Source organism: Scophthalmus maximus, chromosome 4 (assembly GCF_022379125.1).
Source record: "Scophthalmus maximus strain ysfricsl-2021 chromosome 4, ASM2237912v1, whole genome shotgun sequence".
Lineage (NCBI taxonomy): Eukaryota > Metazoa > Chordata > Actinopteri > Pleuronectiformes > Scophthalmidae > Scophthalmus > Scophthalmus maximus.
The window spans coordinates 3,956,093-3,980,000 of NC_061518.1; the positions used below are offsets into that span (position 1 = coordinate 3,956,093).

Below are 23,908 nucleotides of genomic sequence, written 5' to 3' on the forward strand. Positions count from 1 at the left end.
ATCTACACATCCATCTACTTTGTCGGGCAAAATGCAACGCAGCCCTTGTTGTGAATATCGTGACGCGCCACGAATTCCACTCGGCCCTTTTTAGGAAGTGTAACGGGAGGGGAAAAAAAATGTCCGAGGTCATTGTGTCCTCTTGGACAGAAAGATCCGAGATGCCACCTGTCTCTCGTAGGTATAATCGATATTCTCCTCTTGTACAGTGATGATTTACAAAAGGCTCTCCACGAAGGCCTTTGTGTCACGTGGAACTTCCAATTACCTTCCATCCTTCTTCTTCTTCTGACCTACTTCTGTCACAAGCCTCCATCACGAGACAGTTATAGATAGTATAATGACGGTAATGTTAAACGTTGACATACTGTGCGTATTCATGAATACGTATGAGACGAGACATTTCAGTTATGCAAATATTAGTGCTATGAAAAAAGGTCGTCAAACATGATTAATGCCAGTAAGGCAGCCGCGCTGTTTGCTTCCCGTGGGGCCGACCTATGACATGTGGTGACGATGTATTACATTCAGGCATCAGTCATAATAAGCGATTCATTGCGATACATTTTTAATTTTTTTGTAAATCATTTGTTTGGGTAAAACAGAAAATAACACCAGAATTAGAACAATTCTGAACTGACGCAGGTGGTTATTAACTGCTAACTACTACGCGGTGTTTGGAAGAAGCAGCTCGCGGAGCCGTGCCGTTGTTATGGCGGCACTAATTTATGCCGCGACTGAAATTACTTGTCCATATGCAAACATCTCTTTTAGACATGACGGGGGAGATTACCTACAGTGGTTACAGGTAAGAGAGTAGGACGACGATGCTGAACGTGGCAATTATCTCGCTCCTGTGAAACCATGGAATGATCTGCGAGGAGGAGCAGGAGTGAGTTCAGTGGACCCTTAAGTGGATTAAGCGGTAGACGATGGATGGATGGATGGATTCTATCTGGATTAAAAAGACAAATTTATGTTATGATCTAATAGGTAAAACATTTTTATCGGATTAACAAAATAATTCCTGGTAGTATTTTTTTTTTATGGTTCCATATTACCTTTAATGTGTAGCTTTTTAAAATAAAGGTTGCGCTCATAATAATCCCAAACTTTAGCTCCTGTATTACCTGTCAAAGAAAAAAAAATGCTGCCTGCTTCATTATTTACTCGTGAAAGGCCTTTAGTTTCCTCCCCCCAGGTTATTCATTGGCTGTGTTATTAATCTAAAATCTCCTCTCCTCCAAGCTACGGTGTAAATATTCCACATTCTTCTTTTACGGAAGGTCTTTGTGAGCGGAGTACAACTCTTGGAAATGTGGTTTCCTGGTGGTAAAACTGCACATCACGTTGTTCCTTAAAACGAGGGTATTATACCTCAGCAAATTTGGAATATTAAATCAAACGCCCCTCTCATTTTAAACGATGATTCGTCGTTTGACCTCAACACGACATGGGTTAGTTCCAGTTTGTGCGCAGCTGTGTTTCCAATTAGTTTCTTATTGTTGATAAGGAATATGCTCCTCGTTCGTCCGCACCAGCCTCTTGTTGTCCGCTCCTCCTGCAGGTTTTTTTTATTGCGGAATCGATTTTTAAAGTTCAAGTGATTACTCGGCTCAGCAAAGGCATTGCTGCTCCCCGCCCGTCTCTTTATGAGCCGGAGTGCAGCGGTAATTCTACAAAGTGCGGCCTGAAAGTTTCTCTTGCTTGAAATTGAGATATAAACAACATTTTTATCCTTCTGAACACAGTTTGCACGTCAGTCGCTGGAGCGTCGCCGCCGTAGCTCTCATGTTTCCAGTGCAGCTGCGATGTTGGTATGATGGCGTTTTGGTGTCAGCTCATCAGAAAAAGGAAAATAGGTTGCATTATAAACATACTATTTTTAAACCAGTGCTTAACTTGTCATGCAGGAAAAAGTTTCATGACGGGAAGGAGTGAAAAGTGAAGGGCAACAAAACTGTTACATTAGGATGTTTTTTTTTTCCCCCCGTCTTGAAACTTTCCTCGTTACTTCGGCCGAGGATGTTTTCACCGCCGTTTGTTTGACTTTGAGCAGCATAGCAAAAAAAAAAAGTACTGAACTGATTCCAAAGAAACTTTGCGGAGGAGTGGGGCACGACCCACGGAGGATCTAATGGAGTGGATCCGGATGAGCGAGCAGATCCAGTGGCCAAGACCTCATTTCAGCAACGTGGCTTTGTTAACTTCAGGGTTAGTCCAGTTCAGTACAGTGTGAGCTTTTGTAGACGGTGTTATGCTGTAGTAAGTATCACTTCGCAACAGTTTTCACATGTGACCAGGTCTGGACATTGCCTGGAGTTGTCAATGCACAACGGGAGATTGCCCCACGTCGCACCCCTGTTCTCACCTACGGGAGTTGTGTGTAAGTATGGGGTGTGTCCTGCGTAGAGCATGCAGGAGAAAGGATAGTAGTGTCATCAACCCCCCTCCCTCGCTCCCACCATGACCAGCCCCATTCACACATGGGCTCCGTCAGACACCAACGCAGACGTGATAGCAGGGAGCTGGCCGAGTGTAACGTCTGTTTAATTTCTGCTCCAGCTGATTGCAGCTGCCCGTGTTCTCACGCGCAGCTTCCTCCGAGTGTCGGCCCGAGGAGTCCTGGGTCGCGGTTGCCTGTGTGAAAGCGGATGATGCCGCCGCGTCTCGTTTCATGAAGCCCTCGGCGGACGGCACAGACCTATGACTAAATCCTTACAGAAGAGTCTCACCATTGTGGCAGTATTTTCAACGTGTGTTATTCGATAATGAAACGAGACGCGTTCTCCTGTGGCCCCTGTACTCCGACAGGGGCCACTGTGAAGACCTCATCCTACTCTGACATCGCATAAACTCTACGTGTGTCACATGAGGTCATGTGTATCTGGTGTCATAAAAAAACGGCAACAAATATTTACAGACCTGTCCAAAGAGCAAGCAAGTTATTTCTTTGATGTCCTTCGGTTTGCTGACTTTTACTGCTTTAAATCATGAGCCGGCGTTTGTTCCTCCGGGCTTCCATCCCCAGTGTCGAGCTGACATTTAACTGATATTGTTTGTTTTGACCGTTGTGTTGTCATTGCAACGAGGCATTTGGCAGCAGTCATGACTGCTAACACGCACAACGTGCTTAGTTTTATCAGAAGTGCTTTGTGTCGACACGAGCTCCCAGATTATACTCGGTAAAAAAAACGTCTCCTCGCGGCCAAAAGTCGCACATGAGCCTCATCTGCACATTACCGCCGGGTACTAATACACGTTGCGATTTCATGGCCAATTTGGTCAATGCGAACATTAAAAAGGTATTTTAGAGGTTTTCTAAAAGGGATATTATTCACCGTGTGCCTGATAAGTAAAGCAATAAGATCTGTGAACATTGCTCGCAGCACAGATGAAGAATGTGTCCTCACGTTCACTTTCATAGTAGATTAGCATAAAATAAGCACCCCTTGGTATAAAATGTTATTTATTTTAATAGAATTTCCATCCGCCCATCCCGTTTTTAAACAAGTATTGTAAGAGTTAATGAACACATTATCTTCAGAGCAGACTTTGACTGTGAAATTAAGTAGACAGAATAAAATCCTTATGAGGCATAGAACACAATTTTACACATAAATATTGGGCATTGCTCAGCAGAAAGCCGGGAAATGGGTTACTTAAGGCAACGAATGAACACTGTCACAATTTTTGAGATGCACTATGGTGACAATATAACCCCAGGACTCCGCCCACGCTCATCGAGCTGCCAAATGTGTAAATAAATGAACTTTTGTTACATTTGATTAATTGTTTTCATGATTATCTTCAAATGTTCCCTTTTATACACTCTTAAAAGCAGTTTTTTTTGGTTTATATACATCAAAAAATGTGTTCACTGAATATTTAATCTGCTCTTTAGATTGTAAAATGTTCATAACCCACAGCCATTAAAAGCATTTCTATTGTGCCATCGCGTAATGTACAAGGAAAGAATAAAGTACAGAAAAACTATGTATAGCTGAACAAGTCAATACATTTAATGACAAACCTTCCTTTGTTGGCAGAAGGGAGCACATACTGCACGACTGGATTATTTATTTTATTCAGTGTGTTAACATGCACACTTCTATTTTGACTCTCTCCAGAGAAAGGAAATAGTCCAGTTACTATAACTGATAATGACAGTAAAATTTAAGTTATTTGTCTGACAATTATGGCGATACAGGCAGTTTGAAATGGTGTGTTGCAGACCCCAGTACAAAAATGGGCGGAGAAAACAACAAAGCTAATGATGTTGGGGGGAAAAGTAAAAGGCCAATGCCCACTGATGCACAACGCGTGATGAGGTACAATTACCCCTCTAATGATTATTAATACTGAAACTTCAATTTCAGAGAATTGAGATCCAATAGTTCTCCTAAACATTGCATTTTCTGGAAATAGAACAACTCTCAAAACAATACAACTTTTCTCTTTTCCTAATTCTGAAAATGATTAGCATAATCTTGTAACACATTTTTATCCATCAAAATATAGATTTATCTTCGTATGTGACATTTTAATTTCTCTGAAAATATGACTTTCTATTTGTTTTAAATTACCCTAATAGTTATGTCATACTTGTGATAGGACAGAAGAAAAACGCTTCAGGGTAACAGAGTTTGGGTTCTCATGGTGGGATATTTGTGCTTTGTACATCCATCAAAACAAAAGACGGCAAAATTCAACACAACAATAACAAGATCTTTCTCTTATTTTGTGCTGATAGAGATAATACCTGCAGGATATTCTCTACATTTCTCCATACAGTAACCCACCTATCGTGTAAACTCAATTCCATATGCTTCATTCAAAGTATTAGCTTAATTTGGTTACACGTAGTAATGGGGTTGTTGGGTGCATGTTAACATACCGATTGGAATATTGCAAATACAAATATACAGAAATTGTAATATTGGAAATTGTACATGTTTCTTTTGAAGATATAGTCCCTGAAGTAAAAAAAAAAAAAATCTATGGTATATTGTCAAGATGCATTTGCTGCTGTGCAATTTCTATCGCTCATGAACTGAGTACATGTTTGAAGCGAGGAGAGTTTGCATCCTGACTGCAGTTCGTAATCTTACATGACCTCCATTTGGGCTTCACATGATTTTCATGTTGAATTGTATGGGTGCCTCAGCTGGACTGGCCTCCTCTGTTTCCTCTTTCCGTGGCACATATTCGACCTCTATACTTGACTTGGTGCTGTCTTTGCCTCTACTCCAGAGGAATAATATTACAAGGCAGAAGAGGACAACTCCGAGGAAAGAGATAAATCCCATGGTGGTTGCAATGATAAGTGTCTTCACATCAAATGGAAATGAAACCGTGGAGCGGGTCACGTTAGCACCTTCGTCGCTGGGCTGGTTGGAAATGAAGGCAAATGTCTTATTTGGCTGGTGGGGCCAATTGGGGGAGTAGCTATGCACAAAAAGGTGAGCAGCTTTGGTGTCATTGCCTGCTGCATTGCTTGCAATGCACAAGTAGGTGCCATTGTCCTGGATTTGGGCGTAACGCACCTCCAGCGTGCCCTCGTTGGACACAGAAAGTCTGGACCCCACTGTTTTCATAGTGATGTATTCCTTCTTAGGGGAGAGCCACATGATCACAGGGACCGGATCACCCTCAGCTTGGCAAGTGAAATAAACGGTAGTTCCTTCATCCACATGGCTTTCTTGAACTTTATAATCCACGACCTTTGATTTCTGGCAGATGAAATGGTCAGAAGGGAGGATGTCTGGGAAGTCCTTGAACTCTTTTCCTCGCACCACCTCAGGTGAAGCACACGTGGGCTGTTGTCGGTTAAAGTTGAGCCTCCACCGCCGGCGGAAGACCCAGAGCAAGCGACAGTCACATGCCAGGGGGTTGTCATATAAAGCCAGGGTCTCCAGGTTTCCCACCGAGTGAAAGACAGACTCCTCCAGGGTGCTCAAGTTATTGCTGGATACGTTGAGTACACGGAGGTGGTTGAGTCCTCGGAAAGAGTAAGGCTCAATGGCTACTAATCTTCCACCGGCCAGATGAAAAGCCTGAAGCTTTTGCAGATTGAACAGTTGGTTGCCTTCCACAGTTTGAATGGGATTGAAAGACAGATTCAGAAACCGGAGATATCTGAGGTGACTGATGGCTTGGTATGGGATGGCGCTAAGATTACAATTTGTGATTGAGAGTGACGTGAGATTGAGCCCAAACAAGCACTTTGGGGTCATGGAATCCAGGGTGGGCATATGAGAAATCTCCAGCACTCTGAGCCGATACAGCCTTTTAAAGGAGTAATCCCTTATGACAGTGACGTTCAGATAACGTAATCGAAGTGACAACAGGTTATGCAGATGGCTTAGAGCATCAGTCGGCACCGAGGCCAGATTGCATCCCTCAATGTTGAGGCTTTCGAGGTTGCTGAGGCCATGAAATGATCGGGGTGATATGAATACCAGGTCATTGTCACCAACCTCCAGAGCCCTCAGGTTGTACAGTTCCTGGAACATATAGTCAAGCAGAATGACAATTTTGTTCTCACTGATATCCAGCTGGGTGAGGTTGGTCAGGCCCGTGAACACCCCCAGCTGAATGAGCTTCAGCTGGTTGTTGCGCAAACCCAGAGTTCGAAGGTTCATGAGGTTGCTGAAACCCCCGGGCTCAATGGATGAAATTGTATTTTCGTTTAGTTGCAGCTCTTCCAGCTGAGGGTAATTAATGAACTCTTCGGTCCCCAGAGTTTTCAGACGGTTCTTGCTGAGGTCTAGCAGCCTTGTTTCAGTGGGGATACCCTCAGGAAGCGTCGTCAGTCTCCGTCGATGGCACACGACCGAACGCTCCTGACCGTTGCAGTCGCAGCGGGAGGGGCAGCCGGTGGTGGAGCCAGAAAGGACGGTGCCCAGCATCAGGATCAGGATGGGCTGCCAGCATGCCACCAAGTAGCTCTGCCCTCCTGCCTCCCCAGACACCATCCTACTGCTTACCTGTGGAGACATGGAAAAAGAGGGGTTGACTGAGTAAAATGGTGGCACAGAAATGACCACGACGATTGAAAAAAATCATGTCATACAACAGACCGAAACACGATTACATTAAGCCTTTTATCACATTTAGATTCATAATGAATGCATTAATAACTATGATAACGCACAAAATTAAACCAATGTCCTGAAAGGCGTCTGTAAGGTTTAATTTGTAGACAGATATGAGTAAATAAGGCTGACCTAATTTTTACAATAAGATTAAACTGTATATCCACTTTTTTGGAAAATAACTTATCTTGAAAGGCTTTCTGCATGTAATAGAATTTTTTTCTCAACATAAGCTACAGTATGAGCTTAATGCATATCATAAAACCTTAACTTAATTGTATTTGTATCGCACCAAATCACGACATTGAGGTCGAGACTTTCTAATAATGGAGAGAAACCCAACAGTTTCCACAATGAGTAACCACTTGGTGACAGTGGACAAAATTTTCACGGTCAGTGGAAACACATTTTTCCTTGAATCTTTTCACCTTAACAAAGAGATACACCACCTTTTTCCCTTTTGTTACGTACAATTGAATCATGGTGACTTTCCTCACAGTAATGAAATCAGCCAAACAATAAAAGGGCTTGGTCCAACACGATATAACCTCCCTGCTGTGCTTCTGTCTTCTGAGTGGATTTAAAACAAGTACTGCCTGCATCACTGACACATTGTCTCCGCTCATACAAACCATATTTATTTGACAGCCTTAAAAAAGAAATGCCATTGTAGATCTTTAAACGTCTCACTGAAACATTTGCAATCGTAACACATCCCGTCCCATGCTGAGCTGGTGACCTCGCAGTGATATACTGTAAAACAGAGATTGCTGCCAAGCGGTGATAAATGGAGACGGGGAGAACTTTAAACCCCAGTTTGATTTTGACTCAGGGGCATTGTAACTTGCTAAAACCTTCAAGCGCGACTTCTCACATCAATCATACGATTTTTAAATCCCAGCTTCATCTGTTGGACACAGTCTTAGTGGAGCCTCGTGGAAAGTTTGAGAAATGATGCAGTGATTGGATCTTATTGAAGAAACTGGCTTCACCTCTGCTTTGTTTTCATAATGTTAACTTGACTAGGCTTAGTGGATAATCTTACTTCTCTGGACAGAAATTCATGCCTAGAATGTATAAAAAAGAAAAAAAAGAAAATATAAAGGCAAACATTTATAGTGTACCGTACAATGGGACATTAAATTCCACATATCTTGGAATAATTCAGCAATAAGTAGTGATGTAAAGAAATTCTAAAAGGGTAAATTACATCATGAGAGGATAATAGGCCGCTGAATAGCTCATTCATGTTTTATTTTTTCTTGGAGCGCTTTTAAATGATTTTTGCTTTCAATCATACTGTTTGTATGAGATTGAAATTGATAGTGAAGATTATTGGTAAGTATATGCTTCTATTGCACCAACACAAATTAGAGATACATCACTCTCGCTGAATAAAATCCATTGCACTGCGACAGCTTGAACTGTCGTCTCAGTAGTTCCATCTTCACTTCCGCCAGAGCTCTTAATTTCTGTTGGCTGCCGATGTCACACATGCGGGGTGTCAGGCCAGTGTATTGTCAAAGGCAAACTGCATTTAAGTGCTTATAAATACAACAAATATCATACATGATGTACAGCACGCACGAGATCCATTGTGACGGCTGCTAAACCTCGGTGTGAAACGAGATATTGCGAAGATACTCGGTGCTGAAAACGGGTGACGTGTTTATCCGTTTGACACATAATATGGCTTTTATATCGTCGCGTCAGGAATATGAATGAAGGTGAGGGTTTTTTCTACCGGAGCACATGCATGATTTATGATTTACAGTGTAGTAAGAGCAGGTCTACTATCTGTGTAATCTGGCCTCGCCGCCCAGATGTACTCATCGTATCACCACTTTGTTTCGACCTTGAACTGAAATCTGGGTTAAAAAAAGGAGTTGCCAAAAAACCTCTCAATTACAGTAACCCAGTACCTTATATTTTAGTCCTCACATTTTTAGTGTGGTGTAATAAAGCATTCTTTCAAGAGAGAGAGAACCCTCTGCAATTTTTCGTTTCATCTATCGCTCCCATATACTTTGTCTCTATCCTGATTCTTTCAATTCCTCTTGTGAAAGCATTGTGGAGACGAAGAACACGAGTGGACAAGCCTTTTTTCTCCCCCTCTCATCTACGACGGCTCACATTTTCTCTGCGGACCTCTCACCCTGTCACTGTCTTATCTCGGAAACATGTCTCGGCTCACCATTAGTCTCTCGGAGACTCGACTCTCAGCGTTTCCTGCCGTATGAGGCTGGCGTGGTTTGATTCCGGAGCGAACTGAGGAAGAGGAGTGCGCCGTTAATGGGTCACTGGATGTCTGCGAGCGGCGGGCAGACAAAATAGCCCTTTGGCTTTTTTTGGCAAGTTATTGTCAAGTCCCTTTGTTGTGCTGTGTAATGTTTATAGGACTGATGGCAATTCACATCAGGAGGGGAATTGAAGATAATGATAGTTTTTTGCATCATTTCTAGAAGGCATGGCAGACAATTTAATGTCAATAGTCACCGAAAATTATTTGACTCGTAAGTATCCATTTCGCTTTGTGATTAGTAGCAAACGAATTTCACATTATATTTCCGTCCCCTATAAACTGTGAAGCCTTGTTTGGCTGCCATGTTCCTGTCGGATTGTTCTAACTCGTGACCACTGTCATGAATCATCAGTGCAGCCGGAGTATTTCCACTTGATATATTGAATAGTTTAGCTTTTTGTTTGATAGATGTACCTGCAGCTTTTGGCTCTTGGGGATTTGTCTATTGATTTTCTTATTTGTGTGTGACAAATGCTGCTTTTTGGGGATTCAATGATATGAATAATACTCAAATACGTGTCAGTCTGGAGCGTCTCGGTTCATTTTCGATTTCCAAGAGGCGTTAACAACGGACGCAGACGAATAATGTGACGTCTTTTTAACGACGCGAAAAATGGCAACAGACTAGAACGAAGGTATCGGGTATCGGAAGGAAATCACTTCCCAATTGAGGGGATCCAGACTGTGTTCTGGCAGAGCAAATCGAAATGAGCTCCCAGAATTAGTCTGGGTCCCAGGCTAACCTTCTGTAGCATAATGAACAAGACTTTCTTTTCATGAAGAGCTTGTGTTGTTTTGTCTCAACCACTTCACATGCGAGCATTCAATGTTTGGGAAGCACCGTTTATTAAAGTGCTAAAAGCGGAGATCTCTTTTGGACGTCGTCTTCTGTTCGTCTGCACGTATTACAAACAATCTCTTGAAGCAAGTCAAACATCTTCAGTCGATGACTTCTCTTGTACACGTTTGAGTCGGGAATGCTTTAATTCTGTTCATGATAGATCGTTAATGTATGTGCATACTGAACCTCCTCTCGCTTCATTTTTCTTCATCACAGCGTGGTCATTAACATCCCTCTTATACGTGGCCTGTTGTTCAGTGGCAAACACAACCCAAAGAGCTTTTGATGATCCCTACGACTTCTTAGGAAATAGTGAGGATGAAACAAAAAGGAAGCTACGGTTTCCAAAGTCACCGATTTGATATGTGCACGATTTGAGAGCTGAAGATTCCACTTCCGCCGGCGTGTTTGTTCAGCTGACAAATTTAAAGCAACCGTTTAAAAGTTGGAAAATCAAACAAACAAGAAAACCTTGTGCGCCGCATTGAAGCGACAACGTTGGTGGGAGATCACAGTGGAGACGTCTTTCAAATAATCCAGAGGCTCCTGAAGGGGACGGCACTACATTAAAGGATGTTTAAATGACAAACATTTTCATTGAGACAAAAGGTTGCTTAATCTTCTCATTGAATCAAAATGAAGTGATGATGTCCAGCCTCAAATTCCCTGCATAATTAGGCGTAGAAATATTTAGTTGGAATCCAAATGCAAAGCATTTACGGATCTAGACAGGCAAAAGCTTGCCATACTAACAGTGATGATATAAGAAATCAAACAAAGAATAAATACTCGGTGGGTTAACATAGACATGCACTGCAGCAGAGGTTGCCGGCTAATCTGCGTCATCCCGATGAGAAAAGCGGTTAAAATATGAGAAATCCGATGAGAACAAATCCTCCATGAAAGCGCCAGATAAAGGCAACAACAACCCCTGCGAATCCGCGACGGAGGCTGCGTGATCTGATGATCCACCATGCCGGAATCAAATGCCTAATAAAATGGTTCAGAGCACGGCAACTCCACTCCCGCTGCGATGCAGAAACACACCTGCATGGGGGTCAGCGAACCCTCCGTCTTTATTCTTTTTGACAGCAGCCTCCTCCAGCTATCGGGGGCTCACAGACAGAGAGGGCAAACACTTTTACCTGAGCGGCTGCTGTGCTGAGGATGTCCACATTCCTGTCGACAAGAGGCGGAAGGATAATTATTGTGATCATTGTGGAGGACGAGCACATGCACAGATGATTGAAGTTTTTTGTTTTCTTGGAAGGGATGATTCATGCAAGAATGTCGACGTCTCCATGACACGCAAGCGGTTCTCACACTGAAGCTGCCTGACAGCCGGCTTCAGAACAAAAGGCCCGCGCAGTGGTGCTTTTATTTTCCAAAGTGGGAACTAAATTATTACAAACCTACTCAAAAGCCCCCATAAGAACGTCTCATAATTCAAAATGACAAGTGTTAAAGAGCAACACAATTATTGTCCAACATAATCACATCAGTATTTAACCAGTTGCTGGATAATTTTCAGTTTGACAGGTTCCACTATGGACAAATGGTCTCTGAAGATGCCGCGTAACACGGAGCGGTTAATCATAGCAGCCTGTTCTCTAGCTTAACATTACCAAGAACTGTGGTTAATGCAACTGAAAATAACCCTTTCCATTCGACTGTGTCTGTCTCTAAGTACCTTTTTACTGCGCCGACCGAGGCGGCATCCGTCCACTCGTCAGTGATCAGAGCTGGAAGTGGTGGAGGCTGGCTTTTATTGTAATGTAATACTCATTTAATCCCAAATGTTATAAAAACAAAAGGCCTGTGGTGTCATCACATTTTTTTTTCTTTTTCAAATTACATAAACGCATACACACACACACACAGCTATTCTGGATGTGAACTTTGAACTGGCCGCGACCCATTGCACTTCTCAACCTTTTGAAAATTAGTAGTTTCTTTTGCTCCTGTCATTTTAAGGATCCAGACTATGTTCACACCTCCACAGGACCCGCACCGTGCTCAAAGGCACGCCAAGAGTGATGTTCAGCAGCAAGTCGGTCAGAATTGCATTGTTCTCTAAACAAACCTAATCATCTTTGATCCTCCACTTTCAGAAGTGCACATAAAACAGTTCAATAGGCCTTTTTTTTCCTCTGCGCGTGAGGCATCTGACAAACATCAGTTCGCCATTCGCTGCCAAAACATTTCTTGCAGACGACTTCATCAGCTGGCATCACTGTTTTCTATATTATCCGTTCATGTCACTTTTGTATACATATCACAATTCACAAATTCGCCTCAAGGGGCTTGACAATCTGTGCAGCATCTGACACCCTGTATCCTTACACCCTTGTATCTATATGAAGAGACCTCTTCTCACAGCAGACGGCCCATTATTATTCCCCGGAGTAACACGAGATAAAGTAAGTGATGTGGAGCACCGCAAAAACAAGCATGCTGTAAGTGAGAGACACCCAGTGACACAGTGGCAGTGACAAAAACAAACTAAAACAACACGAGACAGAACGAAAAATGTGATTCACATCAGGCCCACAACAAGACAAAGGCAGCGAAGAGAGTTGCTGCACATCCAAGTTATTATCCCGGCCGCAGACTGACACTCGCAGGCCCAACAAAGATTTCTTTTGGGTCAGTATGCCACAACAGAATTAAAGCATGTCACAAAATTCATCGTCAATTCATCATGCGTTACTAAACTGCCACATCTTTTTATTTTGGATGAACTTGTACTGAAGCTCACACTAGTCTGAATCAAGTGGCAGCCCACCGTCACGTCACCCACTGGTTTGTGAACTGCAGTTTTGATGCCTCGAGTTTAGCATTTTGACCAGCGCCATCTTGGTTTCTTTGGAACCAGATGTAGGAGCAGGGTTTGGGTCTGACAGAGAGCTCGTCCACTGCGCGCCCACACCTGCAACCATTCACTGATTGGACAGCACTAGCTGTCAATCACGCTGTATCCACGCCCCGATGCATGTGGTGCTTTATCGTCTAATTTACTCTAAACGGGACCATCATTTACGAAATGAACATCATGCAGTATTGAAGAACTAGAGATTGGGACCATAAACTTCTCGGCAAAATGTTTACTGGCGTTATAAATCAAGTGAGAAGTAGAGTCACCTTCTCATAGACTTCTATAGAAACTGACTTCTTTTTGCAACCAGTGAGTCGCCCTCTGCTGGTGATAACAGAGAATGCAGGCTTCAGGTACTTCTGCATTGTCTTCATTATCCGGCCCCGGTGACTATGTCCATGTATGTATATAATCTATGGTCTGAATCAAACTGTGCAGTGTATATCAATATGCCACAACAGGTATTTCGGCCTCAAACACATGTATGCAGCCAAAGACTGTCAAACATCAATCAACATGTCATGTTGGCATGTCAACAACTGATGACTGCAGTGTTATTAAATCTTATAAAGTGAAAAAAAGAATTGTTAAAAAATACTGAAAAAGGTTGTTTAGACTCGAGGGTTAGAGGGATGTAAAAACAAAATGAAATCCAAAGCACAGAGTTCTCAGCTGACACCTACATGTCACGCCCCACACAAGACCCCTGCTGAAATGTGTGGGTGTCAGCCTCGCTGCAATAAAAGCTGTTCGCTACACTCAGAACTCAGAGTGCCTTAGATTTCTCAATCTTTATCTGTAGTGTGAGAGGAATGTGTTGATGTCATCGTAAGCGTCTGGCTTGATTTCATTTATATAACAAAAAACCCCAAAATGATTATATTCTTGTACCATTCACGTAAAATTTTATGTTTTTGGAATGATCACAGTGAACATCACATATGTCACAATATGCTAAACATTCACTTTTATCTTGGAATAGACTCAGCTGATAGAGATTAAAAAAAAAGCTCCGTTGACGTCTGGTTACATTATGTCAAACTGTCATTGGATTTTTGTAGATGCATTAGCGCAAATATGAAATGTTTGTTTTTCATCAATTCCTTTTTTAAATTTAAGATGATTTGGATTATTTTGTTTGGATTTGGTGATCAAAATACATTCATTTTGACTTAAATGTTCCTAACAATGGTGAAATGAGGATGGGTTTGATCACTCGAACCAACTTCCAACTTTGCAAATGTCAGATGAGCTTTGACCTTTAATTTATTCAAGGATCCTTGTTTTAACATATAAAACAATTGCAAAATTGTAATTCTTTTACGTCAAGCAGTTTTGACTGATGAATCAAGAGGTTGACTTTCAAACAAAGCCATGGTGTTATTGTGACTTATGTGAGCCAAAAGAACAAAAGGTCTAATGTTGGTCCATGGTTCTTTACTCATTCAGTATACACTTAAACTTTTCTGTGCTCTTTGCCAAGCCAAGCTTGAAATAGTCCAGTAATTACTCTCATTTTACCACAAGGTTCAGTCTTTTATTTTCTGGGTCTCCTAGATGTTTGACCGTCTTTACCAGGCACTTTACCTGGCTACTCTGCTATTTGACAATGGGCAGGTAGGGCACAATCGGTGAGTGGAAGCTTTGGAGCTGGGAGCAGCTGCCCCACAGATTTATTTGGGAAGGGGGGTCAGCAAAAGCTAGAGGGACTCGACCGGACAAACTGGTGAACCAAAGCAATTAATTGGAAGTAGCTGCAGACTGGGACATTCAGCCTCGGAAATCAGCCGTGCTAACAGCCCTTCTGAAGAGTCATTTGATTCATGGAAAATGGTGCAGACTGTAGATTTGATTAGTAATTACTATTTTTTTTCTTTCGATAAGTGACATGCAATTTGTCTTTTACCACAGTTCCTAATTATTCACTTTCTTTTGGCATTATTTTATTATTCTGGGATGTAATTAAAAAACATGACTGACCTATTTGCATCTGGTTTCTTGCTCACAATCAACAACAACAACAACAACATCAGTCAGATCATTGACAAGGGACCATAACACAACTAAATGATCCTGACTCGCGTTGGAACCGTGGAAAAATAGGCCCTGGAAAGTACCTTGCACTGCACTTAGCCTGCCACCCACTATTACCATGTTATCCGTTTCTTGGTTCATTGACAAAGTCTAACAATAATACCACAGAAGAGGCTCTCTCCTTCATTAACACCCATTCCTCTTGAAAGTCAAGTAGGATTAGCTGGAAATTACACAAACCTTTATCCCCCCCCGACTCGCCATCAGGGAATATACGAGGTTTTGGAATGGAAATGAAAGGGCTAAATGCCATGCTTAAGGCAATTTTACCTCAGACAAGCTCTTGCAGCCCTTTAAAGAAGACACAATTGGAGATTCCGAGGGTTTCACACCAAAATCACTCAACCAGCTACAGTAAAAATATGAATTTAAAGTGCCTCGGTATGTAAATGCTGCAGCCCCAACTCTGAGTCATTATTGTTCATAACCTGCCAGCAAGTTTGTTAATTGCGGGAGTTTTTCTTCCTCCATTCTGATAGGTGTTTACATTCCAGTCCACAGGCCAGGATTGCGCTGAGCAATATAATCAAAATCTCATAACCCAATTGATGTCATTTCATATTAACTTAATATCGGACTTTGCCAATATTAAGTTGCAACAGCTGCCATTTCCTTCTATCTTCATGATTCTTTGCCATATGGTGTGTCACAGGCAAAAGCGTCCTCTGCAACTTTTGGGTTTGGGGTTGTGTTATTAGCACTCTACTCTTGTGACTCATTCGTACACTCTCTCCTCACCGTTTTAATATGATTCTTGAATAGATGGTTAGAAGAGGTTAGTAGTTTTTGAATCTGCTGTGGCATAACTTGCATAAGTATAGTTTTCTGGTCCATGTCAGACTTTTCCAAAGCAAATCCACTCAACAGAAGTAGCCTCTCTTCTTAGGTAGTTGTCTGCATCTATGTTGTATGGAAAACTGCAAAGCCCCGTCCAAATTGACGAAAAAATACTGACAAAATTTGTGGCACAACAAAATAATATGAAACGACTTGGATCATCTCGGGATAAATATCCTTATAGCGCAAAGCCCTAGGCCAGGGTGACTAAAGCACTGCAAACCCTGGCTGATCAGATAATTGGCTTGGAGCAAAAAACATATGGACTAACTTTACATAATTCTCTGGCCTTAAAGAGATCAAAATTAAACAATGAACTACCACAATAAAGTGAGCATATTAATTGTGTCACCTGGGATTTTAACACACTACTGCACACTTCTTTGTAGTAGAAGCATATTTCTGTGTTTACCCGGGCAGCTTAGAGGCAGTCTGATCACAGCTTTGTTCATCTCTTTCCAACCTATAAGCAGAAAATGAGTTCTGTAGAGGCTGTTGTCAAAACAGTGACGAAATAAACCAGCGAGGTAAAGCAGGAAGTGCTGACTGCATCGATTGTTGTTTTTTTGTTTTTTTTCAAGCTGCAACCTGGACAAACTGACTGACACCGTGTAATCTCACATACAATAACAAGCCGTGGTTCACAGCCAGACTAAGACAACTTCATGAGGCCAAGAAGGCAGCCTACAGACGTGGGAATAGATCCCTGTAAAAGCAGGCCAGAAACTCCCCGACAAAGAAGATCAGAGTGGCTCAAAGGAGCTACACTGAAAAGCTGAAAACAGGCCAAGACCCCTGCATCAGAAGCCCCTTTGAATACTGCGAACCTGCTATTTTGCCATTAAGTAGGCCCCACGTTATGCCGCCTTTGCTTGATTATTCTGAACCAAACAAGCCAGCAGATTGCCGTCCCGGTGTGTGATTTTTAGATGGCACGCCTGCATTCTGGAATCAGAGGCATGACGTGTAACACAACAACATCAGGCTTCCTGTCCTGCCATGCTGACTCTCCCTTCACTGAGACGTTGATTTGGCTCTACGAGCACCTCCGCTGCCGACATGAAGGTAGAACAACAATGCCCCTCATTCCATGGCAAACGGACATCTGCCTGACAACCTGCAGATGTGAGAAGAACAAATTCACTCCCCTCACCTGCCCCAGCTCAACGACAGCTCTGGCGAGCACCATTATTACCCCCATAAGAGACTAAGATGGTAATGAGATGGTTTTCATCCAGAGACAAAAAACCAGGACAGCTCTGAACCCAGATGGTGTTTTCCCCTCCAGTCTCGAAGCCTGTGATGACCACGTGGCTCCAGTCTTATGGCAGATGTTCAACAGATCACTGAAGCTGTGTGAAGTCGCCTCCTGCTTCAAACGCCCCACCATCATCCCCAAGAAACATCACAAGACTGAAGGACCACTGGCCTTTCGCTCTCTCATCTGAGGTCATAAAGCCCTTTGGTGTAGGCCCACCTGAGGAATGGCTCAGGGTCACCTTCTGGACGCCCCCTGCCTACATGGCAAACATGTTAGTGGATGATGCAGTAAACATGGGACCTGATGAGATGAAGGCGAAGCAGGTGAGGCTGCGCAAAGTCAATTCTCTTTGTGTTGTAAGTTTTTACAGTCATGGTTCAGGCGATGTCTGGCGACCTCAGGGAGGGGAGTGACATTTGAAGCAGAGAACAGCAGTTTACTTGACTGAAAACAACAATGACAATGAGTTGGACGATTCAGAAAGAGACTTTGACGTGCCTCCCCACCCGCTAGTCAAGACTCGGGGTGCGGGACATGTTTGAGGAGGGGGAGGGGAATTTTTGTGATTAAGAGCCAGAGGCAAAGATTGTGCTGCTGCAATGCTGTTACAGGCACATTCAAACTTTTATTCATCAGCCTCCGAAGCAGATAGAAATAAAACCATTTGAGAGCTTCACTGTTCGACTTTAATCGTTCGTCATTGCCTTTGCCCTAATATCGATCAACAATTTTAAACCATCAATAAAAAATTTAGGAAATGACTTGAACTGCAAATGGTATCAAGTTTCCAAGGCAAAGACAGAAAATAAAAGCCAAAGGGTTAAGCTCTGAAATGGTGAAATCGGCTTCACAGGCTGAGAAATGACGATTTTCAGAAAACCCTCAGGTTTTCAGAATGTTGTTTTCAAATATTGGCTAGGTTTTAAAATGCTCTTTCGAGAGGGCACCTTAAGTCTTAATGTGTTGGGAGACGCCCCTCAGCACTGGTCCCCCTCACAATATCCAACAGCCCGGAGTCGACCGCAGAGCCCTTCTAGTTTCTGGCAACTTCCATTTCCCGAGACCTGAAGCGGAACTCCAACCTCGACGTCATCCTCAGAAAGGCCTAAATGGGGAAGTGTTACGTTATCTGAGGAAGAATGCTCTGCCACAGTAGCTGTCGAGCCAGTTTCGACGCTGCAGTCGTCGTATCCATCCTGTGCACATCTGTCACGGTTTCGGAGCGGCCATCAAACGGGATGACTGGCGGCGTGAACAGTACAGTGACAGTAGAGGTGTTCCTTCGCTCGCCCTCCAGGACTTGTACTCTTTAAGAAGCAGGAAATGGGCAGAGAAAATCATTACAGATTCCTCACACCCATGGACACGGTCCTTTTCAACTCCTCCCCTCCAGCAGACGCTACAGATCCCTGTATTAACCAGGAACAGGAGCAGGTTCTTTGGAAACGGCTGGCCAGTGTATAAGTACTTTGAATTTTAATCACCATACATGATGCGTAATATTTTTGAATATAGTGTATTGTCTGGAATCACGATCAGATTCGTTGGCAGAGTTCGTTAACTCATTCAATGAATTTGGTTCCAGCAATTACTCTTCTGCAATACAGACGATATAAAGAAAATTAACATATATATTAACATATATATATATATATATATTTTTTACAGAAGCTTAATTGCTTACTACAACGGTCCTTGCAGGTTTGGGAATACAAAGATTCACTGTCCTTTCTTTCTGGTGAAAGAAGCCAGACCACCGGTGTCAGATATATAAATTAAACCCGCCAATCAAAAGCAGTGGATGAACAGATAGTCAAAATTTCCACTGTGATCCAGTTCCAGTGACTATAATTGGAGGTGCTGCCATCCTATACCAGAGCTGCATGAACATGAGGCGACCTCAGTCCTCCATCCTGCTAAACCTTGAATGTCTCATATTTAGCATGAAGCTGTTATCATTAAATTTAAATGAGGGAGAGCCACAGAGCAGCACGGCCGTGACCTTCTAAATACATTTGTAGAACGCAAATTTGAGTATCCTGTGACGGATCCGCCTCGGCCCGTCACCTCGCCACCCGGCAGACGCTGTGTAAACACGTGGTCTGGCACTCTTCGCCGCAATCACTTTCGCCATTTTCCTTTCAAGGTGGCTGGTGTTGTCCATTATGTGGCAGCCTCTTGATTCCAGATGGATCTTGTTTCAGAAAACGCTTCACTAGGAACACCCTTGATGCTGTCTGGCCAGATTACACCCTTGCTAGTTTCTGGGCCATCACAAATGATCGGTTATGTGCAGAGATGCCTTGATTTGAAGCTGTAAATAAAATGGACTATATTAGAAAACCCAAACCTACCATTAGGGACCTTCTATAGGCTTCAGATGGAGGTGGAATTATTCATTCTATTCCATAGTCGCTCACAAAGAGCATGTACATTGAACTCTAGAAATCTAGCAGTGTTCGCAATGCAAAAACCACGCGTGGTTGACTTTCACCTCACGTCTCCCTAGAATTCAGCTGACTGTTACTTCCTCTAACGTGAACTCTCAGCTTGACTATTTTTGTATTAAAACTGGGACAAAACAAAACTTAGCTTTGATGATCTCAACTTGATCCTACTGTGAGAAAATTGCCTGTTGTTCAGTATTATGCACAAACGACTACACTGCAGAATATTGAGCATATGACAGCATGTGGCAAAACACTGTGAAAGAACGGACAGCAGCGCTGCTTTGATTGTCTCAACTGTTTGGTTTCTTGCACACTGTAGGAGGCTCCTGCTTTAATATGTATGTGTGGTGAAGTTTCTGAATAATTGTGCTATTAATTATTACAGAACAAGTACTTGATTGTTTGTATATATATAATTTAAAAATTCTTATTCTCCTCGCAGCTGAGCTGCCCTAAAGTGCAATGGCGGCGTTATACCCTAAACAATATGTCCTGAGGTAATTGAGCAAAGAGCAACAAAAAAAATTGTTTGCTATTTTCCCCGCAGGGCCTATCGTTAGTCTCTTATGCAGCTCTCACGTGTTCCCAGTTCCTGTGCAAAACACTTAATCCATTTTCCACGAATGGGCAAACATTGTCCGCAGTTGCCCTTTCACACACGCCAGCACACCACCTGAGCTCGTTGGTGTCAGACGCTTTCACACACCTTCTGGAGGTATTCCATTTGGTCTAGGCGAGGGGAAGGCGTCTGGGTAAATGTGCAGGCGGCGGGAATGAAACCTCGTTAACACGTCCGCTGACTTTATGCAGTGGTATTCACCGTGGCAGGGCGGAATCTGCTTAATGTCTGATTTCTAATGATTCAGACATCCGCTTTCATACACACATCTCCTCTGGGTAATGTGTGCAAAGGTTCAGGGTTGCAGTGCGCGTGTGAAATCAGCCTGGGTGTACATGTTCTCACTGATCTCACGGATCGTCGGTTATAAATGCTGAAAAATAACATCACACTTTGCTCTGTTGTAGAAAACCGTGGCACCAAGGTGCCATAATCAGATGATATTCATTAAATAACCATTTATTGGTGAAAAGAGAGAAACACAGAATCATCACCTGACTCTGCTGTAACCCGTGGTGTACTTTAATGTTTTTCAATATTTTCTCTATTTTTTTTTCTAAAGGGTTTCCACAGCTCTAATAAATCCACTGGACTCGTTGGAGTTATGTTGGTGACTAGCTGACGAACATAAAATAGCATTTAGCAATATAAGAGCCAGATATTCAGCAGGTGGGGTGACCAAAATGGAGCTAAAAGGTTGAATATTGGATTCATATTCATCGTGGGGATGAAAATGTTTTTAATTGTAAAGTTGCTCTGCATCTGTTTAGTGTATAACTGGGCAACAGAAATAAATAAAGGATATGTAGGTTGACATTTGAGGGGATGCAGATTTACATCTTATATAATCAGATCAATGTTAATCTAATTATAATGCAATCTAATGCGTGGATTATGTCTGTAGAGCTCTAATATGTGCATACAGTGTATGCAACCAAACAAGCTCATAGCCCACAATAAGCGGATTGATGAAAAACAGTTTGCCCTTTAACAAAACTAGTTTTAATTGCTAAGCTGTTCGGGCAGATGTAATCATAAATTCCGTTCATAAACAAGCTTTGCTCATCTCAGTCCATCGGAATTGTGTTTGAATGCTTTGGAGCTACAGATGTGCACCAACAGCGGCACGCGTCCATAAATACCGAAAAGAGGGGGGGAAAAAAGATTCCAATCAGCCATCATAACCTGATTACAGGGGTCCAATTAAAAGCCTTTTTTATAGCTCATAAAGCCCTGACGTGAAGAGCAGACCCTTCACTTGGAGGTGGGGGGTAGCGGGGGCGGGGGGGGTTGTCTGTGGCTGGCAGAGGTTGTTACTGCGCTGTTAGGAACGGAGAGGAAGAGTCCCCCTCGTCGCTGTCTGCCTGCTGGAGCGTTGCAGCCATGATTAGGAAGATGCAAATGTATCGGGCAATGAAAATTAAGCTATAAAGATCGTTTATTTGGCCTGCATAAATTATCATACAAAGTCACCCGTCCTCCCTATCGCCCGCCACCACATCCATCACATCCACCGCCACCCATCTGTCTAACCTGTGGCAAATCTGAGACCTGCATTGGGGGGGTGCCACATCGCCACTGGGTTCAGCCAACAGCACAAGGCAGCTGAGCATGAATAAGTGTGATTCCAAAGAAGTTTACTGGCGTTTGAGAGAACGCGACTGTTAATGAAGGGAGATTGGGAGGCAACAACAAGCATCCTGACAAAACACCCGGGGAGAGACACAAAACAAGACTCTCCCTCGCTCAGGCTCACACCTTCAGCTGCGATACTGAAAGGTAGGGCATATGTGTGTGTGTGTGTGTGTTCATGCTTCCATGCACACACGTACATTATCATATTTACATTATCCGCATGTGTTTATGTACATCAGGAAAAAGCTCCCCGCTGCATATTCAAAATTCAAATGTTACACACACAAACACAAAATATGTGTGTGTTCCTTAAGTACAACCCCAGATTTCAACGCACACAGCAGAATGCAAGCCATCTGGATGACAAAGCACAAACGAGATCCGGATCCCTCTTCAGTAAATCATTCTTATTTGCGTCCCCTCCATTTGCCTACGATGGACAGTTTTACTCTTGACATTAATTTGCTCCCCGGCGATCCCCTGGCCCCACCACTGCACCATAATAAATCTGATCCAGTGCCTCAGTTCTCAAAGCCCACCATAGAGACCGAGTACTCACCAGGACTGTCATGCAGAGAATTCTAATTCAGGCAGCTCCATGTTGCCAAGGAAATTCAAAATGCCCCCGAAAGCATGGAGACAGGGATGCAGGATTCCAGACGGGGACGATTCAGATGGGAATGAGGGGGGATATTTGCAGCGGTGAGAACCCCCTCGTCTTAGGGGCATTTGAGAAATGCCTCCGTCCTCTCCAGATGCGCTAAATCCGCCAGCACCGATAGGCTGACATGTAAACACACAGGCGGCTCTGCTGGCTCACACGGGCTCACATGCATGCTGCACCTAGCAGAGGCAGAGAGAGGCAGAGGGAGGGGCAGCTGATGAGAGAGGTGGAGGGAGGAGCCGCAGTGCACTGGGAGTCTGAGCGGCACCGAGCGCAGGCAGCGAGGGGAGTTGAGAAGAGATGGAGAGGAAAATGCACTGAGTGCACTGGCAGCATCTTCTGTTTTTTGTTTTGATTTTTTGGTTACTGTACACTTCCTGCGTGAGGGAGGAAAACCTCAAACCAGTCAGTTGTGTGTGTGTGTGTGTGTGTGTGTGTGTGTGTGTGTGTGTGTGTGTGTGTGTGTGTGTGTGTGTGTGTGTGTGTGTGTGTGTGTGTGTGTGTGTGTGTGTGTGTGTGTGTGTGTGTGTGAGAGACACAAGAGGAAAGGAGGTTAGAGAGGGAGAGGTGCAAACATGCAAATAAAGCAGAGGGATGTAGATGAGCGAGAGAGGAAAAAAAAGTGAAGGGGAGGAGTGATGAAACTACAGGCAGATGGAGCAAATGGAATCCAATTTCTGCAGTGGGCTGGTAATGACTGGCAAGCTGAGGCCGCGCGGACGGAGAAGTGCTTATTCTGTCTTGCAGATTATTTTTCCCAGAGTTGAGGATTAACGCCACCCTCGGTGCAAAGTGAGGCGATCATCCAACTCACCTTTGGTGTGAGGAGCCGGCGGTGGCATGGTGGTTGGAAGCAGAGGCTTAACGGTGCTAATGGGTATACGGGGCTGGCACCCACATGCTGGCACTGGCGAGGAGAGCTCCACAGTCGCGGAGTGTTTATGGGAGATTAGGGGGCTGAGGATTTAGTGAAGTGGTGGTGGACGTGAAGGGCTCCTGGCCACTGAATGAACCGTGTGACAAGGGTTGTCTCCAAACATAATCCGTGATTTATTCCATCTGTTTAATTCCGCGCCTTATCGTATACATCCAGAGATTTATTTGATTTTAATTGAATTGCTTTGATTTTTGAAAGTTATGGCCCCAAACGCTGTGCGAGAGCGTCGACCCTGCTTTTGTACTAAATCTGTTGGACAAACAGCAGAACATTGGCGCTGAAGGCAGCCAATGGCG

At 43.3% G+C, this 23,908-nt stretch overlaps 2 protein-coding genes across 2 annotated transcripts in view; one reads left to right on the forward strand and one right to left on the reverse strand.

The window, feature by feature from the left end:
• Positions 1-3,458: 3,458 nt before the first annotated feature.
• On the reverse strand, positions 3,459-22,853 carry lingo1b (leucine rich repeat and Ig domain containing 1b). The gene is made up of 2 exons (XM_035629098.2): positions 22,571-22,853; positions 3,459-6,989 (listed from the first exon to the last, which is right to left on the reverse strand). The coding sequence occupies exons 1-2, from the start codon at positions 22,580-22,582 to the stop codon at positions 5,130-5,132; spliced, it is 1,872 nt and encodes a 623-aa protein (XP_035484991.1). The 5' UTR covers positions 22,583-22,853; the 3' UTR covers positions 3,459-5,129.
• luzp2 (leucine zipper protein 2) overlaps positions 12,262-23,908 on the forward strand; it is a 172,954-nt gene continuing 161,307 nt past the window's right edge. Inside the window, exon 1 of the mRNA XM_047331699.1 lies at positions 12,262-12,294. Within this exon, the coding sequence (XP_047187655.1) occupies positions 12,277-12,294 (18 nt within the window). The 5' untranslated portion in view covers positions 12,262-12,276. The remainder of the gene's footprint in view (positions 12,295-23,908) is intronic.